The 17,950-nt window shown below is 44.6% G+C and overlaps 1 protein-coding gene across 1 annotated transcript in view; it reads left to right on the top strand.

The window, feature by feature from the left end:
* AP3B1 (adaptor related protein complex 3 subunit beta 1) overlaps nucleotides 1-17,950 on the top strand; it is a 322,060-nt gene that overhangs the window by 67,273 nt on the left and 236,837 nt on the right. The window contains exons 4-6 of the mRNA XM_006119130.5: nucleotides 8,800-8,895; nucleotides 13,680-13,840; nucleotides 17,804-17,870. Coding sequence (XP_006119192.1) covers nucleotides 8,800-8,895; nucleotides 13,680-13,840; nucleotides 17,804-17,870 — 324 coding nt within the window. The remainder of the gene's footprint in view (nucleotides 1-8,799; nucleotides 8,896-13,679; nucleotides 13,841-17,803; nucleotides 17,871-17,950) is intronic.

The raw sequence follows: 17,950 nt of genomic DNA, 5'->3' as shown, positions 1-17,950 counted from the left end.
TTATAAGTACATGGTGCCCTGTTACATTCCTCATAGCATTAGATGTTGAAAGGTACAAAGAGTGACCTAACTGGTGATAGAGAACAAAAATAATCAAAGACTTAATCAATAACTCATGGAGTTTGCTGTACATGTATTGATAAACTAATTAAGCAGATCTGTCTGTGTTCCTCAAGTCTAATGTGGCCCTGTTGATAGTTTTACAGAAAGGAGTGCTGTAACATTGAATGCAGGTAAATGATGAAAGAATTATGTAGACACGAAACAGTAAGAACTCGCATTTCTAGTCTCACCGTGAATTCAAGGAAAGGAGGCTTGCTCTGCACACCTGCAGTCATTCATTGCATAGGCCTCTTGTGGTCAGTGTTGATTGCTGCTTTTATGTAGCAGAACAACAAATAACATACTACTTTATACCTTCTGTGATTTAATATTACACTTTTTGTCAGCACTGGCACAAATCCTTTTTTCCGATAGTGACAGTAATTATAGCGCAGCTGTAGTTAAGGGTCTTTCAGAGTTTCCATTATGAACCCCTGTAGTCAGTTTATAACTCAAACATAAAGTATTCTGTGCTTACGTGACACAGAGGCTTTGCCTTAGGGTGAGTTACAGTATCCCACTTTCAGTTTAAAGAAGTTAGAGTTGTCTGAATTAAATTGAGTACTAAGGATATTATGATTTCTAAGGCAGACATCTCCTAACTTTTTATATTGTATCCTTCCATACCATAATGGAATCTATTGCCCCACCCACCCCTTGGGGCCTGGGAATGGGTCTAGAAGCTAGCGGTGGAAGATAGGGCAGAGCAGGGCTGAGTGAAACACTAGCCCATTGTAGAGGCTGGCTTGTGCCCGTATACTGTTTCTGAACATTCCTCTGTGCCTCCCAGGATGTTTACCCCTCAATTTAGGGACCACTGTTCTAAGTTTTAAAACCTGTATAATTTTGTATCCCATGTCATAATCAACAGTAGTGGGGAGAACTTTTCAGATGCCTATGGTGAGACAAAGAAAAAGATAGATACGATTTTTTTCCCCCTGGATATCTTAATTAGACAACATTGCATGTGTGATGGTGTAAAGGACTTCACTGTTCTTGTGAGCTCCCCATGGTGTCCGAGGGGAGTCTTGTAGTCTCTCTACCTGGCTGTCTGCGGGAGAGGAACTGTCTGGTATGTGGCCTGGGACCAGGCTTCTTCTTACCTTCTGTTGTGGCTGCTGGGGGCTAGAAGGGGGGACCGAAGCCCACCCACTCCTCTGGGTCCTGGCCCCAGGACCTTATAAGTAGCAGTTACCTGCTGAGTCTCAGAAGTGGTTGGTTGCTGTCACGTCCCTTGGGCCACTTGCCTGGGAAGCTGCCCTGTCCAGTCCTTTCTCTTGGGCCTTGTGATCAAGTCTTCCCTGTCCAGGGTTCTGCAAGGGTTGCTGTTGGCTTACCGGCTAGTCTTCAGCAGCGGGACCTGGTTCTGACCAGATATGAAGTCCAGCTCCCACTCGGAGCTGTCTGGAATGCTGCTGTTCTCCCAATCAGCCTTTAGGTCTGCTTGGGTCGAACTCCAGGAAGGAACTGCCAAGTCCTGACCTAGCAGCTTCTTTTATATCGACCTGCTGCAACAGAGGCTGCCACTCTGTTCTGCTTGGAGGACCTCTCTCCTGCTCCTGTTGCTGGGCAGAGTGAGGAAAGGCCTCCAGCAGGGATATTGGGGCTTTGTCCACCCCATCACAGATGGTTTCACCACCCATGCATAATCAAATTAACTTATGTACACACACATGCTTAACTGGAAGATGCTTTGGACAAAATACCTCTTGTAACCTATCAATCTTAATGTCACAGTCTGCTGGATCTATATATCTTATTTTGGTGTATGTATTCTTGTATGTAGAGTTAGGAATATGGTTTTAAATATGCAAGTGAGAGCCATCAATGGTGTTTCTCTCAGTGTCTGGGTAATCACCTTGTAAACAGCCTCTTTTGTCCGTCAAGTCTTAGCAGTGCTTGGTCTTAGTAAGGTATGTGACCATCTTAACTGGTAGGGGCTGACCAGGTAATTTCCATGGAAGGGGAGAATGTAAAACAGAGAATTTCCACCTGAAAGGAAGGTTATTTAAGATGCAAAGTTTTCAGACCCTTTGTCTTTGGCTGGCTGGCATGACACTCACAAGAGAGAGAACCAGAGACCCCACGGGAAAAAACCATCATCTTCTTGGAGGGTTCCCAGGGGTGCTCCACTTAGGTGCTTCAGCCCTGCTGTGCACATGTCCCGGAAATCTTAAGTAGCAGTCTCCTGGTTTCCGGCGCATGCTGCGCTATTGCGCAGTTGTTCAGAATGACAGTTAAGCACACGCCTGCGGCAGTTCCGTCAGTTCATTCTCAACTGCCTCCGGCATCGGTTGCAACTAGACAGTCTCCCCTTAGATCCTTTCAGAAACCTACCTGACCAGCCCATTAATTAACGAGAGAGCGAGAGCGAGCGCAAACTCAGCAGGATGAGCGGCTGCGGCCACGTCCCTTCCAACAGCCTCAGCAGCTCTGTCATGCTAGAATTTTCCAGCTTTTAAAGGTGCACAGGCTGTGGAGTATTCATCGCAGCAGCGGGTGGCCATGAGCAGTGCCTCTGCTGCCTTGGTCACAACTACCCAGTCATCCACTGCCTGCATTGTCAGTGGCTCGCCCCGCGTTCAAAAAGGGCACGAGAACTGCAGAGGCTCAGCCTCTTTACGGGTGGCACCATGGCAGAAAAACAGCCTCAAACAATCCTCCCTCCTCAAGGTCATTCCTACAGGGGTGGAGACCAAGAAGAGCACTCCTGTGCAGGGTCATGCAAAAGAACAGGAAAGGGACAAGAGCGCGAAATGTGCCAGATTTCCTGCAGAGGCTCCAACTGCCAGCAATAAAAGATCTTTCAGCAGGGAGCCAGAGAAGAATGGGGGTCAACACAGTGACAAGGGATCCTGCTCACAGAGAAGCAGTTATCCCAAAATGAAGCAAAGAGCCGCTGGCCATGCTTCAAGTTTCCCCCACAGCAGAGCAGTGGTACAGAGAGAAAAGCTGGTACCAGCTGCACTTCAGAAGGCCATCAAGCCGCACAGCAATAGAATGCTGCATGCAGCAAATCCCTTGGTGCCGGTGCAGGTCAAAACACTCATGGTGCCATTGGGAGCAGTGGGGGAGAGCACCACAGCTATGCCTCCACTGTTCCAGGTACCCTCATATACTACAGAGAGGGACCTAGCAATACCCTCAGTGCCATGCTCCCTGCTGTTTGGTACTGATGGCACACCAAAGTCCAGACGCTCGCTCTGCTCCTACACTCTGGCATCGCTAGTCACACCACGCTTCAGTGATGACAAAGAGTGAAGGGGCCAGTGTGGAGATCCAGTATGCGCCAATGCAGCAACGCCAGCCCTAGAACTGGCAGATGGTGCAGTGATTACCCCCACCGCTACCACCACAGTGGGGCCCATAGGATTCCTGAGCACCCTACAGATACCAGTAGCTGCAACTACATGAAACCCAGGTGTCCAGGGCGCCATTGGCTGGCAACAACACGCCCAGAAGGGCTGAGTACAGTCCAGACAGCTGGGACACTGATTCTTCTACAGGGGATGCAACGCAGGGGATGCTGTTCCCCTCCACCCCCCCAGAAGGATCTAGCCCAGCTATGGATGAACAGAGTCTCCTCATGTCACCATCTAGAGGGGATGACCGTAAGAAATTTCAATACTTGTTCTGGAGGGTAGCAGACTCGTTGGAGATACAGCTATCTGATACCAGCCACAACAAACATAAACTCATGAGTATCTTCCATTCACTGCCACATAACAAATTGGCTCTGCCAACGAACGGGGCATTGATGGAACGGGCAAAAGCCATATGGAAAACCCCGGCATCAGTGCCTGCAACATCAAAGAAACTGGATAAGAAGTACTACATAGCACCTGAGGAGGTGGAATTTCTATTCTCCCACCCCCAGCCGAATTCACTTGTAGCTGATGCAGCCAACCAGAAGGGGAAACAATACCAGTACCCCAGAATACCGAGTCACAATAAGGAGGTGAAGAGACTGGAGGCTATGGGAAAGAAAGCATATTCATCAGCCTCCCTTGAACTCAGAATTACCAGTTACTTAGCTTGACTAGCGAAGTACTCACACCAGACTTTTGAATCCTTGGAGTCCTTTATTCAATACATCCCAGAAGATATAAAATATCAGTATGAAATAAATATGAAGGAAGGGTCACTGGCTGCCCGGACAGCACTTGAAGCAGTACTGGAAGTGATGGATAAAGCTGCTAGGTCCATGGCCTCGGCAGCGGTGATGCAGAGAGCGTTGTGTCTGCAACTGTCTAGATTCCCCCAAGAGGTTCAATCGAGCATTGAATATCTGCCATTCGAAGGAGGAAAAACTCTTTGCGGAGGTGACGAATTCATCTCTCTACACCCTCAAAGACTCCAGAGCCACACTACACACTCTGGGAATTCAGCTTTCAGGCTCAAGAAAAAGCAACATAAGCAAAACAATCAACAGTTCAGGGTGCCGACGTTCATACACCAGAGACCCTACAAGAACAGGAGACACATGAGACACGCTTGTGGGAGGCAGATGAACAACCTTCCATCATTGTCACAAGCATCCACATCACGTCAGCAGATTTGAGGACTTGTTCGAGGGCACGTCAGCCCCCAAGCCTCTAGGGTAGGCAGACATAAGAGCACAGATTTTCGGCAACAAACTTGCTGACTTCTTCTATACTGTATGGGAAACCATCACCTTGGGCCAATGTGTCCTAGAAATAATACCATCTGGGTACTACATACCATTCACGACAGTCCCACCATCCCACCCCCTTCCCCATCCCTCTTCAGGGACCCCTTTCATGAGAGTGTCCTTCAGGCGGAAGCACAATGTCTGTTGCTGCTAGGCGCTATAGAAAAGGTACCCTCTCAATAGAGGGGGAAGGGATACTATTCCCAATACTTTTTAACCGTCAAGAAATTGGGTGAGTGGAGACCTATCTTAGACCTATGGGGACTCAGCTGGTATGTCAAGTGTCAGTGGTTCAAGATGGTTACACTAGCGAAGATCATACCCGCACTAGAGAAAGGTGCATGACTATTGACCTCAAGAATGCATATTTCCATCTATCAATTCATCTGGCACACAGGTGATTCCTCAGATTGACCATCAAGGACTCTCACTATCAATACAGGGTACTACCGTTTGGGCTGTGCATGGCACCGAGGGTCTTTACAAAAGTCCTTTCCATGGTGGCAGCAGACCTGCGAAGAAATCAGATAATCATATTTCCCTATTTTGACGACTGCCTGATTATGGCATCCATATATGATGGAGCAGAACATTTACTGGGGGTGACGAGAACAGTATTCGACGCACTTGACCTCCTACTGAACCTGGACAAGTTCAACCTTACCCCTATCCAGACTCTGGAGTTCATAGGAGCACAGGTAGACTGTGCACAGGGTGTAGCCTCCCTTCCTATCCACAGATGGTCGCAACTACGCGACCTTGATTACGTCAGTACAAACCCTGCAGACTATGGTGCGCACATGTCTGCAAATACTAGGGCATATGGCAGTGTCCACGTTCATAGTTCCAAATGCCAGACTACATATGAGAGAGTTCAAGGCATGGCTACACTCAATATATCGCCCCAAGAACAATCCATTCCACAAGATACTACGTGTCCTGATCGACTCAAAGCCACCATGAATTTGTGGATGGATAGAAGCAACGTATGCATTGGACTACCATTCAGGCACCAAGGCCATCCATTACCATCATGACAGATGTGTCCCTGATAGGATGGGGGGGCCATATGGGATCCATAGTACTCCAGGGCGACTGGACATGCACAGAGTCTTGTTTCCATATCAACGTGTTGAAGCTCAGAGCTGTAAGGAGGGCATGCTCGTGGCTAGTCCCCCACATACAACACAAAACCGTGAGGATAATGTCTGACAATATCACCACAGTCTATTACATAAACAGGCCAGGGGGTGCAAGATCTCTCAGCCTGTGTGAGGAAGCAATTAGACTATGGCAATGGGGTATCGTACACAACATCACAGTGCATCTGTTGGGCAAAGACAATATACTAGCAGGTGCCCTCAGCAGGCATAGAACCACGAATGGAAGAGCAACAGGTCCATCATAAACAACCTGTTCAGGAAATGGGAGTATCTAATGGAATTGCTGTGCATTGTGAACAAATCCACCAAGTGCCCGCTATATTGTTCCAGAGCAGGCATTGGACCACATTCTGAGACGTTTTTGCAGTGCCTTGGGACTTCCCATTAGCGTACACTTGCCCACCGATACTTCTGCTACAGCAAACAGTGATAAAGATCACACCGGATATGGCCAGGGTCATACTGGTGGCTCCCAGCTGGCCGAGATAGATTTGATACGCTGCCATACTACAGCTCAGTATCCGTCAATCGTACAAGTTTCCCCGGGTACGAGCTCTTCTGACTCAAGACAAAAGGCGCATACCACATCTGGATTTGCATATTCTCAACCTGTGAGCCTGGATGCTTATTGGCTCTCAGACAATGAGCTAATCCTGCCTTGAAGGGCCAGGGAAATTCTGTTCAACTGTGGGAGACCCACAGCGAGACAAACTTACCTGCAGAAGTAGGTCTGGTTCACGGCCTGGAGTTCCACTCGTGCACGGGATCCATGCGAGACTGGGATCTCGAACATCCTGGAATACATCTTCTACCTACAAGACACAGACTTTCAATAAGTCCTATCCATGTACACTTAGCGGCCATCTCAGTGCTACACCCACCCATCCAGGCATGGTCCATTTTTCTCTCACCTGTGTCTCAAAAGATTCAGGAAAGGGTTACAGAACCTATACCCACAACATACGGCCCCAATTCTGTCCTGGGATTTGAATCTTGTGCTGGACTCAATCATGAGATGACCTTTTGAGCTGCTCGCAACTTGCTCACTGCTCCATCTCTCATAGCAATAACATTGGCCAGGCGAGTGGGTGAGATAGCGGCACTCTTGGCCGAACTATCGTTCATGGTGTTCCACAAAGACAAAGTCATCCTCAGGACCCATCCGAAATTCCTACCTAAGATACCTACATTGTTCCACTGTAACGAACCAATATACTTACCTGTGTTCTTCCTGAAACCACATGACAACACCATGCAGTGTGGTGCACACTGGACATATGCAGGGCATTAGCTTTTTACCTGGAGTGTACAAGAGACTTCTGCAAGGCACCCAGACTATTCATGTCCTGCGTGGACAGGTCCAAATGTCAACCTGTCTCCAAACAACATATGTCCAAATGGATTTCCACATGCATATAACTGTCCTATGACCAGAGAGACAAACGGACACCAACAGTTATACAGGTGCATTCCATGAGAGCAGTATCCACCACTGCTGCTTTCTTCAAGGGGCTTCCTATAGATGACACCTGCAGAGCTGCAACATGGGCCTCCACAAATGCCTTTGCGCAACATTACGCTATCCAGTCCTTCCAGGACTCGGACACGAGATTTGGATGTACCGTATTGTCCAATATCCAGCCATGTAACACAGAGCGCCCACCGCCAAACAGGAATACTGTTGCGTAGTCACCTAAGTGGAGCACCCATGTGGACCCTTGAAGAAAAAGGGAAGGTTACTCACCTTGTGCAGTAATTGGAGTTCTTCGAGATGTGTCCCCATGGATCTTGCACACCCACCCTCCTCCCCTCTGCTCTGGGCTGACAGTGGTCTGGGGTAGAGAAGGAATGGAGGGAACTGCCGTCGGCGCCTGCTTAACTGTCATTCCGAACGATTGCGCAATAGCGCAGCATGCGCCAGCGGCTGGGGGAGTGCTACTGAAGATTTCCAGGCTATGTGCACAGCATGGCTGAAGCATGTAAGTGGATCACCCATGGGGATGCATCTCGAAGAACTCTAGTTACTGCACAAGGTGAGTAACCTCCCTTCTCTGGCTTGGAGGTTTAGCTGAAACAACAGTTTTAGGGTTAGTTTGTAGTAAGTTTTAAGATGTTAGGACTTTTTCTGTTATTTTAAATTTATATGCGTTTTCTGTTATTTTAAATTTATAATTCACTTTGCTGTGCCTGTTTCCACTTGCAATCACTTAAAGCTTACTGTTGGTACTCAATAAAATCACTTATTTACTGTTAAGCCCAGTGTAAATAATCATTATCTGGGGGAGCAATCAATGTGTATGTTCTTTTTTATTGTAAAAGGGGACTAACCTGAATGATTTATTTGGGGTTCTGATCTCATTTGGAGGGTGGGTTCCTGGAAGCTGAACCAAAAACTACATTCTACTCAGACCTGAAAAGATTTAGTGTCTGTATTGCTGTTGGGGGGCGGGAGAGGGAGGATGTTGGTGTGTGTTGTGGTGGTAATGTCAGCTCTGCGCCTTGGCTGGTGGATACCAGGAAATGTGGTCCAGCAGGATAGGGTGGTGAGAAGCCCCAGACAGCAAGGAGGCAAGTGTCAGTGGCTCTGTCAGCACACCTGGGAATCCCAAATGGGTCTTCTGTGACCGCAACCCATCACAGCAAGTCATTAGGAATTCTTGGTTTATTGTAAACCTCGTAACTGAAGAAGGAGGTCATTCAAAATTTCCAGAGATACTGAGTATATGACTACTCAGGAATGCTTTTAATCCTAAACCCAATATTTTACCATTGATTAGTTTGTTTTGCCTTTCAAATAACATAGCTTACATTCCTGTCTACTAGAATTCTTAAATTCTCTGATGCTATATTCTGTATTTTTAGATTAAAAAACTAGTGTACGTTTACCTGATGCGCTATGCAGAGGAACAGCAGGACCTGGCATTGCTGTCCATCAGCACTTTTCAGCGAGCTCTGAAGGTAAGTATAGTTCATTGCTCTGCATGGAAAGATCTGATGTGTCATCAAAAATACAGACATTTTCTATTGTTCTCCAAATCTTATAGAGAAACTTGTATAGAAAACACTGTATGCTGCAGTTCATAAATATTTGAGTTTAGATTGATTCCATGTGACTTGTATCGAGCTTTTTATGTTCTTTCTAAAAAGGTGTCTAATACAATAACTAGCAACTAAATTGCAAGGTAGGAAGTTTTAAAAACAAGATTTAAAAAACTTCTAAGTACTCAATAGAAACAGGAAGAAAACTACTTTATATTTTTAAATAAACAGTTTTTTTTCAAACCTAGGTAGCTGAAATACATATCCTTGGCTGCTGCTCCTCTCTATCAGCAGTTTCACAAGGACTGTATTGACCCCTGATACCCTGAAAAATGGGAACAGCCAGAGTCTCCCTTAAGTAGACCTCTGCTGACCGGATTTATGTAGAAGGCACTTGGGTTGCTTTGATGTCTTTAGCAATATAAAATCCTAAAATAGAAGATGAAATAAAGTAAACCCTAAAGAAAATTTTGGGCTGTCACCAACATTTGTCCTAAAGAGGCTATTATTAAACTTTTTCAGCTCTAATTCAAAGACACATGGTGTGAGGGAAGGGAAGAAAGCCAAAACTAAGGGCCACCTCTGAAGTGTGGTAGCAGAGATTTAGAAATTTGTTTAGCCCAGAGGCCTTGGCAGTTAGCATACATGTTAAGGAGAATTACCTTTCTTCCTACACAGAAGCCTCTTTGGGGGGGGAGAGATTTTTCACGTTCACTGACAAACTTGGCATTTTGCTGCTCTGTGCATCTGGCCAAGAAGGGCTACATATGACTCCTTATGGATCCAGTCAGTATTGTTGAACTAGTCAGGAAGTTTCTTAAAGGTAAAATGTTATTCATTGGGATTTAAGCATTGCTTTCCCAAAACTCCCAAACCAGGAATGAAGAAACACAGTAACTCCCAAATGCAAAAAGTCTGTGCCAGGGATGGGCAAAAGGGCGTCCACAGGCCAGATCCTGCTGTTCCACTGCCGCCAGGCTAATTAGAGCCTAGGGACGGGGGAACACGCGGCTCTTAGGGTACGTCTAGACTACATGCCTCTGACACCAGAGGCATGTAGATTAGGCTACCAGACATAGTAAAATGAAGCGGTGATTTAAATAATTGCCGCTTCATTTAAATTTACATGGCTGCCGCGCTGAGCCGACAAACAGCTGATCAGCTATTTGTTGGCTCAGCGCGGCAGCCATGTAAATTTAAATGAAGCGGCAATTATTTAAATCGCCGCTTCATTTTACTATGTCTGGTAGCCTAATCTACATGCCTCTGGCGACAGAGGCATGTAGTCTAGATGTACCCTTAGAGTCATCCCTGGTGATGCTCCCTTGCAGGGCGGGGACAGGGAACAAGAGACTTTGCATGTACCCAATCCCTGAGGTCTTGATTGACCTGGGGGCAGGTGGGGAGTGCACGGGCGCCTAGTTCTGAACAGCTGGCAGTTCTCTCTGGGATGGGGGCAAAGACTTCGTGTATTTCCCCCACCCCCAGACCAGTCAGAGTCTGTGGGTGGGGAAGCATGAAATCATCATGGCCCCGCACCTTCCACCTGAAGCCCCGCCTCTTCCAGGGCAGCCCCAGGCCATTTACAAAATTTCTGAAGTGGCCTCCAGTGAAAAATTGTCCAACCCTGGTCTATGCTATTGCTGGATAATCAAGCCAGTCTCTCTCCCCCTGCCTCTTTCTCCTCATCTCCCCCCTCCTTCCTGTGTAGCCCTCCTTCCTGCAAAACAAAACCAACTTCATAAAACTTCTGGGCATTGTTATCATATCCTATTGTTTAGGGGACACAGACCAATGATCAACAAACATTGAACATGGATTTTAAACAGCAGGTTGTAACCTTAATGCTGGGAATGCTTTTATGTTCCTGCATTTAACTGGGACCAGTTCTGTGTTTAGGGTTCCTACTTCACAACAAATTACTCAATAGACTTGTTAGAACTCAGCTCACTTGTGAGTCCCTCCACATCCCAGTTTGTACAGGCATGCTGGGATAGAGGTCACCAAAGAAGGACTTTGAGTCTCATTCTCAATGGTTTATAATTGTATTGGCTGCTAATTCATACTCATTTAGTAAGTGGGGGCAAGAGGGTTGTAGTACCAAAATCAGATGCAACAGAATTAAAAGTGAGAAGCTCAGTGCCTTGTAGAGAACCTCATTGTGTGTAGCAAAGATACTTAGGTTGAGGGCAAGGCAAAACCTTAGCTGATTTTGTTTACAGATGAAGTTAAGAGGAAAAAAGCTCCAAACCACACAAATATCAGCCCTAATGTTATATTACTTTTCTTTGTGTCATTCTTTACATGTACTCATGTATACTTATACTTTCACCTTTCCACGGGGATCTGGTGATAAGAGACAAAAGACCAGCCTCATCTTTGGCATGCCAAATGAATCTGCTGGACCAGACCCTCAATGCTCGAAGTTCGGTGAAGGATGATTACAGTGAAGAACTTAAGGGTCACTGATGAAAAGCTTGCTTTCTTCTACATGATGATCTGGCCTATTTTAGAGCCTTGTGAACTGTCGTGAATGTTCATTCAGATGCTTAGCTTCTCATGTCTATGTTGAACTTCCTCACCCTAATAATATTTGGGTGCTTGTCCTGTTCATTAACATGTTAATGTCTCTTAGCAAATTACCATATACATCAGTTATTTTCAAAAGTAAGGTTTGCAGTTAAATATCTACCAATTACTTTATTGAAAGCCTAGTAGTAATTTAGTAGTCCTGTACCAAATCCCTTCTCAGACAAGCTATTCTGAGTTCCCCAAAATCTAAGTTAACTGTCAGGCCATTTTGTCTATACAAAGGGTCTTATACCTACCTATGCTTCACTTACGCTAAAATGTTGAAGCCAGTGTTTTAGAGAATATGGGTCTGTAGGGTCTTCATGTTACTGCTAAGTAAAATAAAATACTAAGCTAACTCTATGGACTATCCAAAGGTGAGTAACCCAACAGAAGGCTGAATATAGGCCCTGTAGCAATTCTGCTTGGACCCTTATAGTCAAATCTCCTGCTGCAGACACCATTACACCAATCCTAAAGAAATATGTACCAACATTTTTAGGATTAAGACATAGGTAGGCTAACAGTTTACTTATAACTTAGAAATTTATATCAGGTGAGGTAGCTGCCATCCCTGTTTAAGAATAGTGGACCTGGCTCCAGGTCCCCTATTCCTAAAAATCTTTTGACAGTCTTCATATTTGTTTATCTGTGAATTCCTTAATTCAGCTATAGCCCCTTTTCCTATTTACTCGCTGTTTGAATACCTGAGTTTTAAACATCTAGAGCTGTACTTTGTTGCGCATGTCACTAAATTGCTAATCCAGAAAGCCAGAAAAGCCACAACAAATGCTGCTTTGAATAAAATAGCCTGCCCATCCCCAGGACTGCATATATGCTGAGTTTATTTATCACACACTCAGAAGTTAGGATGTGTGTCTTTCCTGCATGTATTACAGATTGTACCTCCCTTAACCGGGACTTGAGTCTGGCAACATCCATAGTCCTGCCAGACCATGGATGTTCCTGAACCAGAGCCCAGGTCTGGCTGCAAGGCAGGAGCATGGCAGGACGTCCCTGTGGAGGGGGTGAGGGATGGGTGGTGTGGTGTGTGGGGGGGATGGCTCTAGACATGGCACTCTGGTTCCAATGGCAGCAGCCAGGGAGCACTGGCCCCAACTGTGGAGCTGTGGCCCCAGTGGCAGCAAGGGAGTGCTGGCCCTGGCTGTGGAGCTTTGGCCCGGCAGCTGAGCAGGCAGTAGCAGGGTTGGAGCTTTGCGGGGGTGGGGAGCAGTGGGGTTCAGCACAGGCCATAAGGTGAGGGACCTCTTTTGGTCTGGCAAATTCCCTCATTCGGGACCAGTCATGTCCCGAGGGTGCTGGACTGGGGAGGTTCAACCTGTATTTGTTTTTGTCTGAACCAACCCTCCAAGAGCTTCCCTTACTAGAAGCCCCAGGTAGCATCAGCAAGTCATCCTCACCTGCAACATAAAGGTATCCTGGAATTGTGGATGAATCCAATCCAGGGTGCACCAGAGATATACTGCTTATCTTATCATTTGATACTCAAGGATGGGGTGGACATGCTGGTATCTTTTCTTAGCTATAAATTCTTCAGATTGCACTAATTTGGCCTGTTACACCATGAAAGGTCTGGAAGCAATGGAGTTTTTTGTACCTGACTACCTGAAAAAGTTTTGTTGTCAGTGTCTAATAGAATCACCCAGGTATCCTCTTAAATTAAGTCAGCAATGTTTCCTACACTTTCCTTAAACCTGACCACTTCGGGTGGAGCACCAGCAGCCTCCACTGCCCCATGGCATCTTCAGTACAGCTCCTGGAGTTTGCCACTGCCGGGGGTCCTTATGGGCAGCAGTGGGGAGAAACAGGATGTGACAATTCTCTTTCTCTCTCCTTCTTCTCCTTTTTTCTGTTTTCATAAGCATAAACAAAATTTGTTAATGTGGTGTTAGTCTGGTTATTCATAATATGTGCAGTATTTTTTCAAGTTGTTGACATTTTTTCTGGTATCAAGTTTCATAGAAATGTACATTTAAAAAAAGTAAAAGGGGGAGACGAAATGTATTTATGTGGCTTAATATGTTCTCAGTCATTGCAGAATTCACAGCGTATTTTATTAATGATACATTTCTGCAGTGTTACTTACATAATTTTGTTTCCAATCTTTTTAGGATCCTAATCAGTTAATCCGTGCAAGTGCTTTGCGAGTTTTATCTAGTATCCGTGTGCCAATTATTGTTCCTATAATGATGCTTGCTATTAAAGAAGCTTCTGCTGATTTATCTCCTTATGTTAGAAAAAATGCAGCCCATGCAATCCAAAAACTTTATAGGTAAGTAGTTTTTTATGATAAATGTTGAAAAGCTATTTTAAAGATTACTCATAGGAAAATAATTGTGTTCTACTGTGGTGCAATAGAAAAATGCACCCTAATCCCCACCACCCCCCTTGCATCTCCCACAAATTTCCTTTGGTTCCTTGCAAAAAAATATTTCTGTGCGGAGGCACCAAGAAGCTTCTCCAGTGCTCACTCACCCCTCTCCAGCAGCTTAGTAGCTTTAGATGCATCTACTAGGGCAGTTGTGGGGAGAGGTAAATCACTGAGGAGAGGAAGGTCTAGGGATGCCCTAGCTGCACAGGGAAGTTGGTTCTGGCTGGGCTAGGGTGCAGGGGGATGAGGAAGTTAGATTCAGAAATCTCCTTCATCTGTATAGAGCAGCCAGGGCTGAGTCAGATCAAGCCCCAGAAACTTCCCCTGGCAGCAGGAAATTTGGCACAGGTTGGGAGGGAGAGGGTGGGGGGTCTGGGTCTTTTGGGAGGGAGTGAGGCTTGGGGAGGGCATCTGGGTGCAGATGCTTGGTGGTTGGGTGGACAGGAGGAGCAGCATCCTCTATAGTGATCTCGCCCTATACCTGGACACTCTTTCCCTCCCCACCCCGACTTCCACCCCACTGAGCTCCAACGAGCTACACTCTGACATCTCCGCCCCATTTCCCCCCCGATCCTGAATCTTTACCTGGACTCCCAGCAGAGTCTCATTCATTCTCCCAGTATCCAGAACCCCAATTAGAGCTTCTTTTATACAGATTCCTCCCTATACTTATACCTCCCCAGCGCCACTGAGCTGCCAGTATCCAGATTGTGCTGTGCAGAACCCCTGGCACTCTTGAGAGAATTCTGCACCAAACATTTTTTAAATTCTTCAAAATTATGCATGTTTTAACTGTCAAAATAACACAAACACAACTACATAATCACACCATTTTCAATTGTTTTGGTAATTCATTTAAAAGTATTTGTCAGAAAGTTATTGAAAACGGTATGATTATATTTGGATAAACTGCAGAATTTTAAAATACTGTGTACACAATTTTTAATTTTTTAGTGCAGAATATTTCTGGTACAGAATTCCCTCAGAAGTTTAAAGTGCTTGGGGAAGTCTCATAGAAAGGAAAAGTGAAAAATCTGTAAGAACTTTTGCCCTAAATAGCAGGAAGTGGGATATCTGCTTCAAGGCTCTCCTCAGGGAGGATGCGCTTTGTCCTGCATCAGAATCCTCTTGCTTGGATCTCATACCAAGCACTTCTTCATCAGTTCAGAGTGTACCATTGGCACTGTTCACCTTGACTGGTGCTGAAGAAGCTTGAGTAGAAGAGCCCCCTGGCGCCAAAAGGGAAAGGGGCCTTCTGCAAAGGACCAGTGCCAGATCCTGTGCCTGCTGGGGATTCATGGAGGTACTGCTGAATTCAGACCTCCCCAGCCTACCCAGGGATTTGCCTTTTGTGCAACAGGGAACCTGGGGTTCTCTTAGTGCCCTTGTAGCCCAGCAGCTGAAGAAAAAGCAGGTTGCAGGTACTGCTGACACCCCACCAGGCACTAGACTTAGCTAAGGCTCGAAACCTAAAGGCAAGCTAATCATGGAACTTCCCCATAGGGTAGTGGAGCACTCTTGGTCTATGGACCACAGGGATAGATTCTCTTTCCATAGCCTACGACCCTGGCAGGCCTGGTCTCTAGTCAGAAGACCCAATTTCCTGACCGTATACTTTTCCCCCTATGATAAATGGGGCACTGAAGTTGAGGCACCGATTCCCCTACCACTGGTACTGGTGAGCTTCCTGCCAAAAATCACCATAACTCAGGTCACCCTTATGCAGATGATCTCCCAGATGTTTGTTTCCACCAGGGCAAGATTGCTTTCAATGGACAGGCATCGATCCTTGCTCTGCCAGTTGCCAGCCTGGGACAGTTGGCAGACATAGGCCTTGATGGGCCTCTTTGGTCATCAGAAGGGCAGTGGTTGGAGCTGGACATTTTGGAATTAGATTTTTTTGTGTTTTTATTTTTCAGCTCCTGTGGTTTCCTTACTAGAGTGTTGCTCTTTTAAGACTTCTGAAGTCATGCCTCACATCTTGTCCTCCTTAGATTAAGGATGGCACTTCAATTTCTTAAATCTTGGGTCAAGTGCTTTAGCTATGCGATGTCAAATTTGCTGTGAAAGTGCTCTTAAAATGAACATGTGCTGGGTCATCATCTGCTATAACATTAAATATATGGCAGAATGCAGGTAAAACAGAACAGGAGATGTACAGACCTTCTCCGAGGAGTTTAGTCATTTTTAATTCATTATTATTTTAGTGAATGTCATCAGCAATCACATCAACACATTCTATTGAATGTGACCAAAGCATGAAGGGACATACAAATGTGTAGTCTATCTGTAAATATGTTGCAATGCCAACTACAAGTGTGTCTGTTCTCACTTTCAGGTGACATTGTAAATAAAAAGCAAACAGCAGAATCTTCCGTATTTGTAAACAAACTTGTTTGTCTTAGTGATCGGCTCAACAAGAAATAGGACTAAGTAGACTTGTAAATTCTAAAATGTTATGCTTTGTTTTTGAGTGCAGTTGTATGATAAAAAAAAAAATCTCTATAAGTTGCACTTTCACAATAAAGAGATTGTACTATAGTATGCATATGAGGTTAATTGAGAAATACTATTTTTTCATTTTTAAAGTGTAAATATTTGAAATGAAAAATAATATAAAGTGAGCACGGTGCGCTTTGTACTCTGCATTGTATTAAAATCGGTATATTTGAAAATGTAGGAAAACATCCAAATGTTTAATAAATTTCACATAGTATTCTGCTGTTTCATAATGTGATATTTTGGGATTAATTTTTTAAATCATGATTAATTATTTGAGTTACATGCGTGAGTTAACTGCTATTAATCGAAACCCCTACTTCGTGTTCATATTCCATTCTAGCAGCTCAGTCCCTGAAAATTTTGCCCATAACTCTTTGATGATGAAAGATATGGATCACTTTCAAAGTGGTGTTCAGATATTCAAGTAATTGCTTTGCATAATGTAATACAGTATCTTCTTTCAATATCTTTTCCCTGAGTATAAGAACTGACATTCGTGCTTATGTTCTCCTATCTTAACAGTTTAAGGCTGCAGTAAATCTCAGATGTGTGCATACACATGGCATCGTTATAACTCATGAGGGATGTAAAATCCCATTTAATTGGTTAACCAGTTAAACATTGCATTTAGCTGGTTAATTGATTAAAGGGGGTGCCAGAGCAGCCCCTACTGGTTAACTGGTAAGTGGAACCAGTAAGCATCATCTGTTAAGGTTGATGGTTTACCAGTTAACCTTTTACATCTCTATAACTCGAGTTCCTATTTTCCTGGTCTGAAAAATAGCACTTACCTCTCCCCTATATCTGTTAATCTAAAGCTTTAAGTTTGAAGTATGCATTTCTCAGTAATTTCCACAGCAACTTGATGTAATGTTCTTTTCAGTATATCTTTTTTTAAAAACTAGATTCCAGGATTCCAACCTGTTACTGATGAGAATAAGCAGGATTCTAACCTGTTACTAATAGAAGAAGCAGTTTACAAAAATCTGATCTTTACTGATAAAGGGTTAGAAAAGCTTTTTATTAAACAAAAAATCCTCCTAACCTTTTTTGAGTGTTTGTGTGGTTTTGTGGTGTTTGTGAGGTTAGGCTTACCTGCTTAGTTTCAGAATATTAACTTGAGTACTGTAGCAGAAACTCTAAACTTTTTTGTGCCATTCTATGTTTCACACATTCTTATGCATTCTTCCCCTTCCCCAAATACCATGTATTTGGATTGAAAATAATTTTACTCTTTTCCCTTGTTCCCTTTGCTTCCTTGCTACCTAGCCCATCTTCATTTCAGGTGGAAACCTGACTATAAAATGTTAAAGGAATGTGTTTTAGAAATGAAAAAATCCTATCCTTTGCTTTGTTTTTTAGTCTTGATCCAGAGCAAAAGGAATTGTTAATTGAAGTGATAGAAAAACTTCTGAAAGATAAAAGTACGGTAAGTAATGCAAATTATAGTGTAATTATAAATTGTACTGGTCACACTGCCTTTCATCAGCATATCTTACTTAGCTATTG

This window comes from Pelodiscus sinensis, chromosome 6, assembly GCF_052426305.1.
Source record: "Pelodiscus sinensis isolate ZL-2025 chromosome 6, ASM5242630v1, whole genome shotgun sequence".
NCBI lineage: Eukaryota > Metazoa > Chordata > Testudines > Trionychidae > Pelodiscus > Pelodiscus sinensis.
Note: the sequence above shows the minus strand (reverse complement) of the source record. Positions and strands in the feature narration are given on the sequence as shown.